Raw genomic sequence first — 16,234 nt, forward strand, 5'->3', positions numbered from 1 at the left:
CCCCTTGTAGGAATGTATCTACTCTGTACCCAAACCATCTCCTCCTTGAAGGCTTCCCATTGTTCAATTACTATTTTGTCTACCAATTTTTGATTCCAATCCAACTGTGCAAGATCCCTATTTAGCTCACTGAAATTAGCCCTCCTCCAGTTAAGTATTTTTATGCTTGATTGTTCCTTGTCCTTTTCCATAACTATTCTAACCTGATGATATTATGATCACTGTTCCCCAAATGCTCCCCCACTGAAACATGCTCCACTTGCCCCACTTTATTCCCCAGAACTAGATACACCACTGCTTCCTTCCTTGTTGGGTTGGAAACACATTGATCGAGAAAGTTCTCTTATAGACATTTCAGGAATTCCTCCCCCTCCTTGCGCTTTACACTGTTACTATCCCAGTACAGTTCTTGCACCTTCCTATAACTTGCTCCTCTATCTCCTTCCCACTATTTTGTGGCCTACAATATACACCCAGTAGCATAATGGCTCTTCTATTGTTCCTTAATTCTAACCAACTAGATTCTGTTTTTGACCCTTCAACTATATCATCCCTTTCCAGTACAATAATAGTTTTGTTGATCAATACTGCCACCACCTCCCTCTCCTTTCTTTCCTTCCCTATCTTCCTGAATACCCTGTAGCCAGGAATATTAAGTTCCCAATCCTCCGCTTCCTTGAGCCAGGTCTCTGTTAGTGCCACTATATCATAATCCCATGTGGTGACTTGTACCTGCAGCTCACCAACCTTATTTACCACACTTCGTGCATTTACGCACATGCACTCCAAACTCATCTTAGACTGTCTCGCATTTGCCCCCTGTCTGATCCCTCCTATCTCTGAACTATTCTTTAGTGTTATTTGTCTCTCCCAGTCCTCTGTGAACCTTTTTTCTCCTCTCTAATGTTTCATCCAGGTGCCCAACCCCCTGCCAAATTAGTTTAAACCCTCCCCCACAGAACTCGTCACGAGTTCAACTGTATGTGTCTTCTGCAAGCCTTGCATTCGCTGTTCTCTGGTCATAGCTTCACTTTGCTGGAAAATCAGCCCTTATAAATCATTGTATTATCCAGACAAAACATGGCTCAGCCAGACCTATGAATGTGCTGTGGGTGAAAAGCCATTGTTTGATTGTAAATACACAGAATATTGGTGCAGATGCCAGATCACAACTTATAGCCAAGCAGTCATCTAAACCAGTGACAGTTAATTTAAATCATTTTTCCATGACTGTTTTGTTAATAACATTCCCTTGAAAGTGCACAGAAGCCAATATGCATATTCAACTATCGAAAATGTTGCATAGTGTACAGTAAATAACTACATGTATGTTAGACTTTGAAGAATGAATTTTGCTTCTGTTGTATTGTCTATGGCCCATGCAGCTGGTTGTATTTGCGCTGTTCCAGGATCAGCTTCAATCGTGTGGAAGGTTCACTCTCTGGAGATTTGGTAACACATCGTTTGTGGTAAACCACAGAGCTTCAAAAGACCCAATTGATTTTACTATAATTACTTAAGTTGTTGGTTAACTATTATTGCCTCCAAATCCAAAAGGAAATTGCTGATTATGCTGAATGGTGATTTCATTTTTAATCTTTCATCTGTCTTTTACATCAGTTGATACTCAAGCAGAAGATTTTTTTGTTTTTGACTTTTGTCTAATCTTTCTTCTTCCCTCTTTGGAATTCCACAGGCTTTTTATTGAGAGGAGTGGATAACTGTGGACACTTCCACATCCCCTACAGTACTGCACTCTGGCCAGATGCTGGAGTGCTGAAGTATGACAGCAGATAAATGTTCCTTTCCTTCATTGACAAGGCATCGCACCTTCACTAAGTGCTGTACTTGTCCCAATAGAAATTAGCAGCTCAGCATCTAGGGAGGTCTGAGTACACATGCGAGTTTGTTCTTAATTTTAGAATATGGTTTCATACTGCTCCACAGAGGTTCACTTGCAGAGTTACAAAACTGAACATGTTTTCTCTGGAAATCTTTTAAATGATAAGACAAATGGACAATTTAATTCTGGTTGTGAGCACAGAACCAGAGGGCCTGAGTGCAAAATTAACAAACTTCAAGCAAGGTAAGAGATTAGAAGTAATTGTTTTACCCATAAGAGTTTTGGATATCTGGAATACACTCCCAGCACAAGTAAAAGCAGTTATTGCTCTATTAATTAACCAATTTAAAAGTTGGTTAAGTATCTGGTTAGGAATGACCTTGAGAATAATAATATAGTGAGAGATAATCAAAAAATCTATAGGAACATAACCGTTTCTGAGGCGGAGATTTTAACTCCCAGGCAGAAAGCAGGGGAGAGGTGCCGAATTCCCGCCTGGCAATTCCTGTGGGAGGTCTGGTCAATTTTAACAGCTGGGTCTCATTAACATTTCGACGGCCAGCTGCCCGCCTGAAATGAGCGAATGTTGAGAAGAAACTGAGCAGGGGATCGAACAGTACATGAAGGCTCCACACTTCCTCAGTGGTAGCACTCTCACCTCTGACTTAGAAGGTTGTGGGTTCAAGCCTTATTCCAGTGACTTGAGCACATAATCTAAGCTGGCACTTCTGTGCATGTACTGAGAGAGTGCTGCATTGTCAGAGGTGCCGTTTTTCGGATGAGATGTTTAACCGAGGCCCCATCTGCCCTCTCAGGTGGACGTGAAAGATCCTACGGCACCATTCGAAGATGATCAGGGGAGTTCTCCCAGTGTCCTGGCCAACATTTATCCCTCATCCTAAAACAAAGGACCTGGTCATTTATTTCATTGCTGTTTGTGGGAGCTTGCTGTGTGCAAATTAGTTGCCATGTTTCCTACATTACATCAGTGACTACACTTCAAAAGTACTTCATTAGTGGTAAAGTCCTTTGGGATGTCCTGAGGTATGAAAGGCGCTATATAAATGTAAGTCTTTTTTTTTTCCTGACTCAGCCTGAGGTGGCAGCTGGGAGATTGATTGAGTTATGGACACAGACACGCAAGTGTTGGAAGCAACCAAAAAGGTTGGCTTTGATTTTAGTAACATTGCACTGGAGCATATTTTGGTTCATCCAGGTTTTAATGTCAGTCATGTTGGAAATGTAGCAACAGCCTTTGGATTAATGGAGGAAGCGAAGTGGTAGAGCAGGGATCATGAGCATACAAATGGATGATGACCCTATGCTTCCTGATGTTGTTGCTAAATCAAATAAATGGTGAAGAGGAGGGTGACTGTGCATGTAGAGGTGTCTATGGAGAGATATCAACAGAAGCCAGACTTCTGTACCTGACCAGGGAATGGTTATTGCTGACGCCAGGTGCCAAGAGAAAAAAATTATGCTTAAAAGCACTTTTAATTACCTTAATGAGCATGAAATTAATGTACGAAAAAGAATTTTTAAAAATAGTCTGTTTAAAATTGGTGGCTGTGTACTACGAAAGGAAAGAGAAAGGTTAGGAGAAATTTCTTTACACATAGTTATTGGAGTATGGAATGCTTTGCCATGCAGAGTAGTTGAGACAGAGATTATGCACCTTTTAAGGAAAAAGTGGATAAATATTTGAAGCAGAGGAGGATACAGGGTTGTGAGAAGAAACAAGGGCAACGTCACTAGTTTTGGATTGCTATAACAAAGAGCCAGCCTAGATATGATGGGCGGATTGGTCTCCTTTTATGCTGTAAACCTCTATGGTTTTACTCAACTAAAAGTATTTCTCAGTATTCAGCAGTTCCATTGAAAAACATCAAGTTCTAAGTGGCAGTGATTCACTGTTTATCCTTTCCTTTTACTTAATTTAAGTGCTTTTGCTAATGATTTTCTCCATTCTACCTCCAGGAGATAAATCAGTCACAAATAAAATGGGCACATCAATGCCTGGAATACTGGATGCCCTCTTCACTGTATCAGTGAATAAATCACTCATGTCTGCGGAAATGGAGAAGGAATTGAATCCAATGGTCATTCGTATTATTTCAGCCAAGTCAATGCCATCAACTCCTGTACCAATCCATGTACTAAAGGTAAGCTTGGCATAAACCAGCTTATTGTAAAAGGGGTAAAATTACAAAAAACACCAAAAACTACCTCAAACATTCAACATTGTGGTTAGGAACTGGGTAGTTCAAATTGTATTAGACATGGGATGGGCTGGATTTTCCTCCAGGAACCCATCCATTTTCAGACAGTCTCAGAGTGTTAATGGGAGGAAATGGGGCAGGGAGGCCTAACTGATTACCCACCTCAAAAAAATGCCAGATGGATTTTCCTCCACCATCTCCCCACTTCACTGGGGATGGACTTATTTGGCCACTACATGCTTTTTCTGTCACATGCAAATGATGACAGGTGGATGGAGTTTGCTGCAGGGTCCCATTTCTCTCCCCTCCTGCTCAGTGGCCATTGCTGGTGCACAATGCCCTTGCAAAACAAGCTGTCACATTTTTGGATTTCTGACCATGTCACCATGGGGAGACCTATGGTAAAAATGCTACTGTTGAGTTAAACTGAGTTCTCAACGTGTTAAATTCATAGGTTAAGTAGAACTGGGCAATGTAATTAGTCTTAGCATGTCTGAGGTAGAAGAGCAAAAAAAACAGCCTGCTCCTCATTATTATCCAGTGACCACTGCCCAAAAATGCACTTAGTTATCTGGTGAGGAACGGATACTCAGATTTGATGCCCATATAGTCAAATAGCCTGCTGATACTCACTATCAAGGCTGACATATGAAGGATGACAAGGAACTGGGGGACTGCTGCTATCTGTGGAACTGTATTAGTTTGGACATTTCAGTGATCATTCGAGCATATTCTGGTTGAAATGACTTGATCCATTAGAGCTCAGGCGGGTAGTTTCCAGGGTAGGCTGACGAGATTCCACTTCCTGGGGTCAGAATTAACAGGAGAGAAAAATTCATATTCAAAAACAGTCCGGTTTTGAAAAACGGAAGCTGCTAGGGCAGGCTTTGGTTAGTCTATCCAACAAAAGCTACAAGGCTATGATGCGGGAGAGTAGTTCATAGTTATTTTTTTAAAGTAGGGCTAGAAAACCCACTGATGTGGGAAAGCGTAGAGTGTCAATTATTTTGGATTATTATGCGAAGACAAGTTGAGCTGATTGAATTAAGTGAGCCTGATCATAATTATTGCTCTGTATATTCACTTGCTGTTTGAAATAAAGCAGCTTAACGATTCGTGTGTCTGCCATTGAAAAAATTGGAGAAACACATTTGAGGGCATATGCAAAAGACAAAATATTCTGTCTGTGTGTCAAGATGAATGCATTGTTACATCTTCTGGGATACACTATCACATAAGTAGATAATGGGTAGTGTGAGGCAACTCTGGCATGTAAGGGCCGTGGGACCCACTTATGGGAGCAACTTAATGCTGCTGAACCTGAGAATGTATCTATGGCAGACCTGAATTTGTAACACAGGCATTAGGGTTTGTTTGTGTGGGGCCAGTTTTACGATTTCCAACTGAGCCTGGGAAACCAATTAGTTACAGCTTTTTGAGGAAAATGCAGCTTTTGAAAATATTACTGAGGGAACACAGTGAAGTAGTCCTGTCTGGATCTGCAAACATGTAGGCATGGATACCAATGAGTAGCAGCCACAGGCCACCCACAATTCTTCAAATTGTGGCATCTCTGCAGTGGTCCTCCTGATCCTCCTCCTCTTCCTCTTCAAAGTGGAGTAACAGGGAGATGCATAAGGAAGGCTAACTGATCCGCTTTTACTGCCTGCAGCTTTTTCCATTTGCAGTGATACTCACTTGTTTTGATTTTTAAAATGTATACTTATTTTGATGTATGTTCTTGAAGGCTACGCCTCCCTCATAAAGCAGTGGCTGAGTTGTGCCAGACTGCCAGACTGCTGCAGGAACAGCTCATAAGGGAGATCTTCAGCTGACTACGATCAGGGCACACTGCCAAATGAGCTTTGCCATCCTGGTTCCCCATTGGCAATAAAGTCAACTCAGTCACTGGCTGAAATGTAGCCTTGCTCCGCAGATACTAAGGCTTCATTTGGAGATCATTCTGCCTTTCTTTTGCATAGGCATTCTGCTACCTTGCTGCAAATTGTTAAGCACATCAGCAACTAAAAAATTCACTGAAAACAAATATGACAAACTTCCTACTGTTTATTACCACGTTGCCTTCCCATTGGTGCCCGCCACTGAGTGCCCTTTTAATCCTAGCCTCCAGCTTCTCTTACTGCAGTAGGGGATTCTGAGGTGGTTGGCTGATAATTTGCTGCAGGAGCCTTGGAGAATTGAGGTGTTACTTTCTTGTCTTTGGTTGTGGTCCATTTCCTCTTTAAGAAGAAAGTAAAGAGAGTGAAGGCACTCAGTGTGCCATCATATGGAATGCAACCCACATTTCAGAAAATATTCTTTCATAGGAGTGAGAACAAGTGCTGGCAAAGAAATACCTATCTTGAGTCTTCCACTGCTTCCCCATATGTTCAATTCTGAGTAAAGGAACACTTGCAGGGGAAGGAAGGGGTGTGAAAAGCACTGGGGTACCTCCTGCATACAAGTGGTAAGTTGCAGATTGTGCCCATTGTAATAAGAGCAAGGTGCTGCAAGTGGAAAACATGCTTATTACAGTGCACTATTGCAAGGTATGACTGTCTTCTGTTGTTTTTACTATTCTGGAGACATCAGTGAATTTCTTCTGGAATTGGATAGATGTGCAGTGGTTGCTGGAGGTGACAAACATTGCCAATACGACCTCCTTCCACTGACCTGGATTACACCCTTTGTGGGCCTCCTTTTCTCAGGGCCAAAAAGCTGGGTCCTCATTTTCTGAATTACTTTCGGGAACAGCTCAACTGGCAATTATATCACTGTGTTTGAACTCGTTTACTCAGGGACGAACATTGTAATTACACTCAAATGGCACAGTTTACCTGGAAGGCTATCGAAACCATGTATAATTGATCCATTTTCACGATGTACATAGGGATCATCTATCTACACTGACCAGTAACTAAACAAAATTGGTATTCTGTGAGTAGTTGAATATGAGGCCTCCTAGTATATTTTAGTGAAACTAGTATCTTCACTGACTACGTAGCTTAAGGATTACTTTATCAAAACAGTGCTAACAGTCTGTATAGAATGAAAGCTAAAAGCTAGTTCATTGATGGAACACAGTTCTAATCGCCTGAAGCCAGGTTTTAAGCACTAGTACATTCAGATCATTTTAAAGGAAAATACATTTGCATATTTTTAGCAAGCTTTTTTATTGCATGAGCAACGTGTTGTAATTTACAAAAACTCATTACTACTTACAGGGTAAAAATATTTTCAGGGAGTACATTAATGCATTGATTTCTCAGATAATAAAACCATTCATGAAAAGCATAAATGATAAGTGAAATCATTTATGCAAATTGAAAGGATTAATGTCTGTTTGCCGCTATGTAATGAATGATCTCTTGGTGCCAGAAATTTCTGTAGTCCTATTGTGGGTTTACGGAATATTGAAGATTTTAGCAAACTCATTATTTTTTTAAATAAGATTTCAGAAAGGCTTCTGTTCCAGATGATTCTGAGGAAAATCCTCTTTACTGTGAAACGGCCTGTTTTACATACTGAAACTAGAAGTTAGATAATCAAAGTACAAAAGATTTGGGTAATTGCTTTGATTTGGCTTTAGCTATAGGAAATATGTTCTGATATTAAACACCATTTTGTCTACTGCCATTAGCACCTAAACATTTTAGGAAAATGAAAAGATCATTAGACCCAGCAAGACTGACTTTTTCAACCCCACCTATTCTATTGTAAGAAAAATTAAAGATAAATGTAAGAACTGGTATGATTGTATCTTTAAATTACAATGGCTGCATCAGTATTATTCCCCTCTTTGCCCTCTACCCCCTCCCCACTGCTGTACTGGGAAAGGTTGAGGAGGTGAATAAAGTTTTTTTTTAAAGAAGTGATTTTTTTTTAAGCAGATAAAATGTTATTTTGTTATGAACCACAAACTAAATAAGAAACATGAAATACTAGAAACACAAGCTGACATCCAGCTCAGCATGTAAAACATCAAAAAATGTTGTACAGATATTGCAATAAACCCCTATTGTTCCCCTGAATTCCCCTTTCTAATAAATACTCCAAAGAGAAACAAGAAAGAAACAGTGAATGAAAGAAAAAAGAGAAGACAGGTGTTCTGCTCCATCCCAAGGTGGGTCCAGCATCTCTCACCAAAGCTCCAAATCTAGAAGTTGGATTCTGGACAACTACACAAAAGGATGTGCTGCCCCTTACATTATAACAACTCTGCATCTTAACACTCTACTTCAAGGGCCTCCTCATCCTATCCCAAATCTGGTGGTACTGTTCCCCCCCCATTACAAAATGCCAGTCTCTCCAGTCTCATTCTTGGGAACCTCATTCACTCAGTAGGAATATGTAGATGGTTCCTTTGAGTGCAAACAATGGGGATAGAAATATTCGTATAAGCGTGGTGGAGGTTTCAGTTCCAACTTAAATTCCAACAAACATATTGTATGATTGTTATCAATAGCAGTGCCCTCCAGGCCTGCCATGGCACCCACTACAGCCCCCTCCAACTCCCCCCCCCACCCCCCGCCCAGAAGAGGAAGTTTTTAGGGCAATGCCACAATATGTAAAGAAAAATACCCTCTTTCATGTCACAACTTCAACACCTACCCTGTGATGAGCAGCCAAATTTAGTCACTTTATGTGGGTACAGTAGATTCTGTGGAGGATCTTCACATGGACTGCAGCGGTTCAAGAAGGCGGCTCACCACCACCTTCTCGAGGGCAATTAGGGATGGGCAATAAATGCTGGCCTCGCCAGCGATGCCCACATCCCGTGAACAAATAAAAAAAAACTGAGTCAACCTCATCCACACAGGGCTAGATGCCAAACCAGCATTAGACCAGATTGTTGACTACTTGAAATGTGTGAATTCATTCCCTATGAGCAAAGTATAACCCTGAACCTGTTATGCCCTAGTTATACCATAGATTTTTCAGGAGGTCCAGCATCACTTATCCTAGTTTCATCCTGCTTCCTGGCCCAGAAGGTAGATCCTGAACAACTACACAGAAGGAAATCTTTTTCTTACAATGTAAATAATTTTGAAAACCACTCTGTTATTCTCTGATGTTTTTGCTAAACTTAAGTTTTCAGCATTAGTATGGTGCCATTAAGAACATTGTTACCAAAAATATTTAGCTTTTGTTTGACTACAGGTTTTACCTTCAAACTGACCTCCAGTACAGTCTTGCAGGCTAAGATATAGATCTATTAAACTGATATTAATGATGTAGATAATATTTTATTGGTTGGCTTGTAGCTAAAGCATGATTTTAAATAATTCCTAAATGTGTTCTGATTTTGTACCACTATATCCTGCCCCTTTCAGGTTGCCTCATGGCCCCATATTTCGGTCAGTTGGAAAGACAAGGTAGTCATAACTGTAAAGTTCTCAGTGTCCATGGTCACTGCTAAGCGGCAATGGGCCAAATAGTCCTGCCAGTCTTTTTTGCCCTTTCTCTTCTCCTCTCCATCTCCACCCCCTTCCCCTCCCTGAGGTGGTGCACTGCATCTAGTGACTTGTCCAAGAATTGAGAAAACTCACTCTATGAGATGCAGCAAATTTGGAATGTTGGTCAAAGCTAAGGGTGAACTTAAAACTTACAGCTATGTTTATTTTTCTTAAACTATTAGAATTGTTATTGATGTATATATTGCTAGTAATTTACAGTAATATGATCTTCTTCCCTCTTTTCCTCTCCATACCTTCCTCCCTCTCAGTGCTTAACAAACACATGTAAAGCCAAAGTAAATATGCACTTTGAAATCAGAGATGGACATTGTAAGCAACAATCCAGCTGAGAGATTAAAGGAAAATGTTTCATGGCATTTCCCATGTGATTTATGTTAAGTGCCGGATGAAAGCATCCAAATCAAAAACCTCCCCAGTCTAGTCCGATAGATCACCGACGCAACCTGGTAAAAGATGATGTCATTCACAGTGCCAAGATAAAAACACTTTTACGGAGGGCTTGGAGAGGTCAAATCTGACCCACCTGGCGATTTCTTGTACATGTCTGCATTTGTACTAGGAACATAGAAATGTACAGGACGGTAAAAGACTATTGAGATCCATCTGGTCTGTTCCAGTGTCTAGTAAATATCATCCCACTTCTCAAACCTCTCTATTAAATTTTTCTCCAGGTACTTATCCAATGATCTCTTGAATCTGCTGATACAATCAGCCCCCACAGCCCTTCTTGGAATTCCATTCCAAACATTAACCACACTCTGCATGAAATAGTTAGATCAAAACTGTCCTTTCTATGTTTGAGGCCATGTCCTCTTGTTGTAGAATCTATAACTATGTTAAACATATTGATGTTTATCTTGCCTATGCCCTTTAGGATCTTGAATACTTTAGTAAAATCACCCCAGGCCTTCTCTTCTCCAGTGTAAACATGTCCAGCTTCTGCAGCCGTCCTCATAACTCAGGTTCCTAATTCCAGCTATCAGTTTAGTTGCCCTACGCTTCACCCTTGCCAATGCCAGGATGTTTTTCTCATAATTCAGTAACTAGAATTGCATACAGCATTCCAGGTGGAGCTGGCCTCCACCCCTGTATAAACTCAATCATTTCCTGAGATTGTGCACTATTCCTCTGGCTATACAGCTCAAGATCTTATTTCACTTTTTTCTACTGCTGCCACACTCTGTGCTGATGGTTTTAGTGATCTATCTACCAGTACCACCAAATCACTTTCCTGTGTCATGTCCTATACAATAATACCATTTAGCTTATATTGCCACTGCTAATTATCCTTCCCCAATCTCATGATTTTGCATTTGTCCACATTAAATGACATCTGCCACTCATCAACACTGTTCCCCAACCTATCCAGGTCCTTCAGTATTTGATCAACCTCTTCCCTGTTATATGCAGTACATCTCAGTTTATCATCCACACATCTGGGACAGTTTTATTTTTGTCCCAATTCAAAGTAATTAATGTACATTGCAAACTGAAATTGGAGAAATACTTATAGCAAAGGTGGTAACTGTAATTTTATTCAGCAGCCTCGACTCTATTCTGGAACTCTCTCACTAAACCCCTCTGCCTTGCAACTTCTCTCTCCACCTTCAAAAGTCACTTCAAAATGCTTTCAGTCACCTTCTCCAGTTCTCCTACTATTGCTTATTGTCCATTCCATCGCTATGAAGTACCTTGGGATGATACTACATTAACGATGCTGTATAAATGCAAATTAATGTTACTGCTATCATCTTTTAAACATTTCAAAAAAAGACAACAGGCAAAACAATATTTTCAACAAAATATTTAACTTCAAGTTATGGCAATATAAATTAAATGGTACAATTTTAAAGTGGGTGTAGAGACAGAGAGACCTGGGGGTTCACATACACAAATCTTTGAAGGTGGCAGGACAAGTTGATAATGCTGTTAAAAAAGCATATGGGAACCTGGGCTTTATAAATAGAGGCATAGAATATAAGAGCAAGGAAGTTATGCTAAACCTTTATAAATCACCAGTTAGGCCTCAGCTGGAGTACTGTGTCCAATTCTGGGCACCACGCTTTAGGAAGAATGTCAAGGCCTTGCAGAGGAGATTTACTAGAATGGTACCAGGGATGAGGGACTTCAGTTATGTCATTCAGTTAACTGACCTATATACTTAAAAAGGAAAAAATTGCAGGGTTATGGGGAAAGAGCAGAGGAGTGAGAATAATTAGATAGCTCTTTCAAAGAGTCGGTACAGGCACAATGGGCCGAATGGCCTCCTTCTATGCTGTACGATTCCTTCAACATTAAAACATACTAAAATTATATTTTCTTGAAGGTAATAGTAACTGAATAGTTAGGTCAAGGCAGAACAATTCTAACTGAATTGCTTATCTCTCCCACCATCAACCATCTCGATCTTTTGGTGCCATTGTAATCCATTTGATGGTTCTGCCCAGAGTCTTCACCTTCCCCACAGGAAGCCAGTGCTTCAAACCAGTTAAAGATGGTGATTTGCTAAGGGTGTTCTGCTCTAGCCTGTCACCCCCATTCCCCCCCTCCCCGCTCACTTTTCCTAACTTGTGGATAGTCATGATACCTTCCTCTCCCACTGCCAGCTCTCTATCTCTCAGTGGATGACTACCCTCTTAAACTCTTGCTCCAGAAACCTTTATCCCTCCATGATGTGTTGGATTACAGTATCTCCAACTCCACTTCAAGTTCAGGGATCTTGAGCAAGTAATCGGAATTGGTGTCGCTTCCTGCAGATGTGTTTATCTGAGTTAACTTCTGGTACTCGAATCTCCTACATCCTACAGGAACTACACATCACTGTCCCTTCCTGTTCTGCCATTTTTATTATAAATTGTTATAGTTAGTTTATATTCTTATCTGCTAAAATTTCAATTAAACTACTCTGCATTTGGCTCTGCTCTAAATTCCCACTCTAGCCAAATTTCCATTTTGGAAGTTCTGTTCTCACTGTCTTCCCAGTTCACTCCTTTGTGTGCTGCTGCTACACTTACCGTTTTATACTCCTACCAAATTAGGTCACAGTAGATTAATTAACACCTAGCTAGTGACTAATGATTACCTGCTATCTGTTAATTGCCAATTCACAGATTTAAATTTAAAGTTCCGTCAAGGAGTGAAAAAAAACACACAAAAAAAAAGTGCGGTGATTTTAACCCTACCCACCTGGTGTAAATAGGGCAGGTGGGCAGTTAGAATGGCCCAGGTTAGCCATCTGCCCTGGAGCCGCTGGGAGCTGACTCTACTGAGCAGGTGGCAAGAACACCTGTCCAAAGCCGGCAGAGTCCTTTTTTACATATGCATGTCAAGTCCTGGTGATGTCATTGGGACTGACTGCAATTTTAACTCAATGGCCAGAGCAGGGAGCAGCAGTGGCTTTCCTGCCAGGTGAAGACAGCGTGGTAGAGGTTCGGGGCCAGAAGAGGCCCAAAAAGGTCATTTTTTTTTACTTTCCTTATGGGGCCAAAAGAAGCAGGAGTTCTCCGTCTGGCCGCATGAGGAAAGCTTAGGCCTCCCCTGCCACGGACTTGTTCCACCTTCCCCTGCGAGATGGCCCCAGCAGCCAATTCCACTACCTACCCGACATTGTCGGGCAGTTTCCTTGCCTTGCAATTTTCCACCACTGCCCGCCCAGAATGGTTGTGAAGTCGGCTGACTAAGATTTAAATGAGGTCCAAGAGTTAAAATATCCCGGGCCTCACTTCTGGTACAGTAGGTGAATTTCTTACTCACATTGCTACCCACCCGCGCGAATCTCGCCAGGAGTTAAAATCAGGTCTAGGTTGTTCTGAACTATTTATCCACTACTTACCCCTACTCACCACTGAATTCCCACTCTAGCCGAATTTCCATCTTGGAAGTATTGTGCAAACTATGTTCCCACTTTACTTCATTACCAGCTCACTCCATGGTGTGGTCTCTGCTCGATACCTATAGATTTCAGGCTGTCAGCAGAAATGTGCACAAGATTGGTTGAAATACTTGATCTTAGTGGGTTAGATTAACTTTTTTGTCAACAAGACTCAAGATAAATTAAGCCACCAGCAACATCCACGCATGGAAGTAATTTCCATCCAGTCTTCAGATTCTTCGTATAGCATTATACTCTTTAAAAAAATGAACATTCATATCACATTTAGAAATAACTGACAGTGAATCCTACTAATTAAAAATTACAGTTGTAAGGGAATATATGGTTTACAAATAGTTCAGAAACAAATGGAAATGAAAATGTACATTTCTGTTATGTGAGGAAAAACATATGTACAATTGTAAATTCGGATAACATATTTTGAAATGGTAAACTCCTGTTTCTGACGATAAACTAACAATAATTACATCCAAATTTACTCTGGAAGATGAGATTAATTTTGTTGTGCTAAAAGGAGAAGTACAACTCTTGTTGGATGTATGCAGAACATATGAAGCACAATATTTGTTCCTCAAACCTTGTTCATAAGTGGTTAAAATAGGTTAGACCTCTGCTCCCAACATACACTAAGTACAAAAAAGGAGGAAACCTTGTACACTGTGTTTCTTCTGTAATTTAGAGATTAAGCAGATTTCTTAGCATATAAAACATAGAAATCATATTTATTAATGTGATGGAGGAATTTTAAGTTCTGATTTACTTACTTTATCAAATAGCGTGAATTACCTTTTTGCTTATCATTCAGGAACATATTCTCTAATTAAATTAATAAAAATGTAATTCATTTTGCTTTCTGCACTGTGTGTCAAAAGAACATATAAACTAATTGACATCTGTTGTTACCTTCTGCACAGACTATATGTTAGGCTATGTTTTCTGCTCCAGGAAATAAAGCAGTGGGACCAGAGTGTGGTGAGCCTAACACTCGCTAACCTTCACTCAGCCAAATTCCCAGGATTTTCCAAAGAGGCCTCAATTACGTATTCCTGCCAAACTCCTGGCCCATACGGGGTCTGGTGCTGGGAACTTACCAAAGGGAAATGGGTGCAATTGGAAATTGTGCCGGTCAGCAGCCTTTGAAGAGCAGCAGCTGTGTATAGAATCTTACAGCACAGAAGGAGGCCATTCGGTCCGACATGCCTGTGCAGACTCTTTGAAAATGCTGTCCAATTTAGTCCCACACCCCAGCTTTTTCTCCATAACCCTGCAAATTAGTCCTCTTCAAATACATGTCCAAATGCTTTTTGAAAGTTCCTATGGAATCTGATTCCACCGCCCTTTCAGGTAGCACGTTCTAGACCTTAACAATCATCTGTGTGAAAAAAAATTCTCCTCATTTCCCCCCTAGTTCTTTTGCCAGTTATTTTAAATCTATGACCTGTGGTTACCAATGCACCTGCCAGAGGAAAGAGTTTCTCCCTACTTGCTCTATCAAAACCTCTAAATTTTGAATACCTCTGTTAGGTCTCCCCTTAACCGTCTCTGCTCTAAGGAGAACAATCCCAACTTCTCCAGTCTCTCCACATAACTGAAGCCCCTCATCCCTGGTATCATCCTGGTAAATCTCCTCTTCAAAGCTTTGACATCCTTCCTAGTGTGTGGTGCCCAGAATTGTACATAATACTCCAGTTGAGGCCTAATCAGTGATTTGTAAAGGTTTAGCATGACTTCCTTGTTTTTGTATTCAATGCCACCTATTTACAAAACCAAGTATCCCATACGTTTTCTGAACCGCCTTATCAACTTGCCTTGCCAACTTCAAAGATTTGTGAATATGCACCCCCAGGTTCCTCTGCTCTTGCATCCCCCTCAAAATAGTACCATTTAGATTATATTGCCTCTCCATGTTGTTCCTCTCAAAGTGCATCATCTCGCACTTATCTGCATTAAATTTCATCTGCCATGAGTCTGCCAATTTCACCAGTCTGTCCATGTCCTGCTGAAGTCTGCTACTATCCTGCTCACAATTTACTACGTCACCAAGTTTTGTGTTAACTTTGAAATTGTACTCTCTATTCCCAAGTCCAGATCATTTATATGTAACAAGAAAAGCAATGGTCCTAATACCGACCCCTGGGGGACGCCACTGCATACTTCTCTCCAGTCAGAACAACATCCGTTCACCACTACTCTCTGCCTCCTATCCCTTAGCCAATTATGTACCCAAGTAACTACTGTCCCTTTAATACCATGTGGTTCTGTTTTCCGAATAAGTCTATTATATGGTACTTTACTAAATGCCTTTAGAAAGTCCATATATACAATATCTACTGCACTAACTTCATCAACCCTCTCTGTTACTTCATCAAAGAACTCAATTAGGTTAGTCAGATGCGATTTGCCTTCAACAATTCCTGGTGGCTGTCCCTTATTAACCGACACTTCTCCATATGAGAATTAATTTTGTTCTTCACAGTGGTCGCTAGTAGTTTTCCCACCACTGATGTTAGATTGATTGGCCTGGAGGTACCAGGTTTATCCCTCTCCACTTTTTTGAACAGAGATGCATCATTTGCAAACCTCTAGTCCTCTGGCACGACTCCCATATCCAAGGAGGATTGAAAGATTGTGGTCAGGGCTGCTGCTATCTCCACCCTAGCTTCTGAAATCACTGAAATTGGCTCTGTCCCAGTTGGGTATTTTCACCATTGATTTTTCTTTGTCCCTTTCCATAACTACTTTAAATCTAATTATATTATGATCACTATATTCTCAGGTCTCTGCCCTCACCACTTTATACCCT

At 40.7% G+C, this 16,234-nt stretch overlaps 1 protein-coding gene across 5 annotated transcripts in view; it reads left to right on the forward strand.

Moving 5' to 3' along the window:
* The window catches only part of cfap92 (cilia and flagella associated protein 92 (putative)), a 248,665-nt gene that overhangs the window by 173,953 nt on the left and 58,478 nt on the right, over nucleotides 1-16,234 (forward strand). For all 5 annotated transcript variants that reach the window (XM_067998681.1, XM_067998680.1, XM_067998683.1 and 2 more), the window contains one exon: nucleotides 3,821-4,005. In XM_067998681.1, the coding sequence (XP_067854782.1) occupies nucleotides 3,821-4,005 (185 nt within the window). The remainder of the gene's footprint in view (nucleotides 1-3,820; nucleotides 4,006-16,234) is intronic.

This window comes from Heptranchias perlo, chromosome 17, assembly GCF_035084215.1.
Source record: "Heptranchias perlo isolate sHepPer1 chromosome 17, sHepPer1.hap1, whole genome shotgun sequence".
In the NCBI taxonomy this organism is placed as follows: domain Eukaryota; kingdom Metazoa; phylum Chordata; class Chondrichthyes; order Hexanchiformes; family Hexanchidae; genus Heptranchias; species Heptranchias perlo.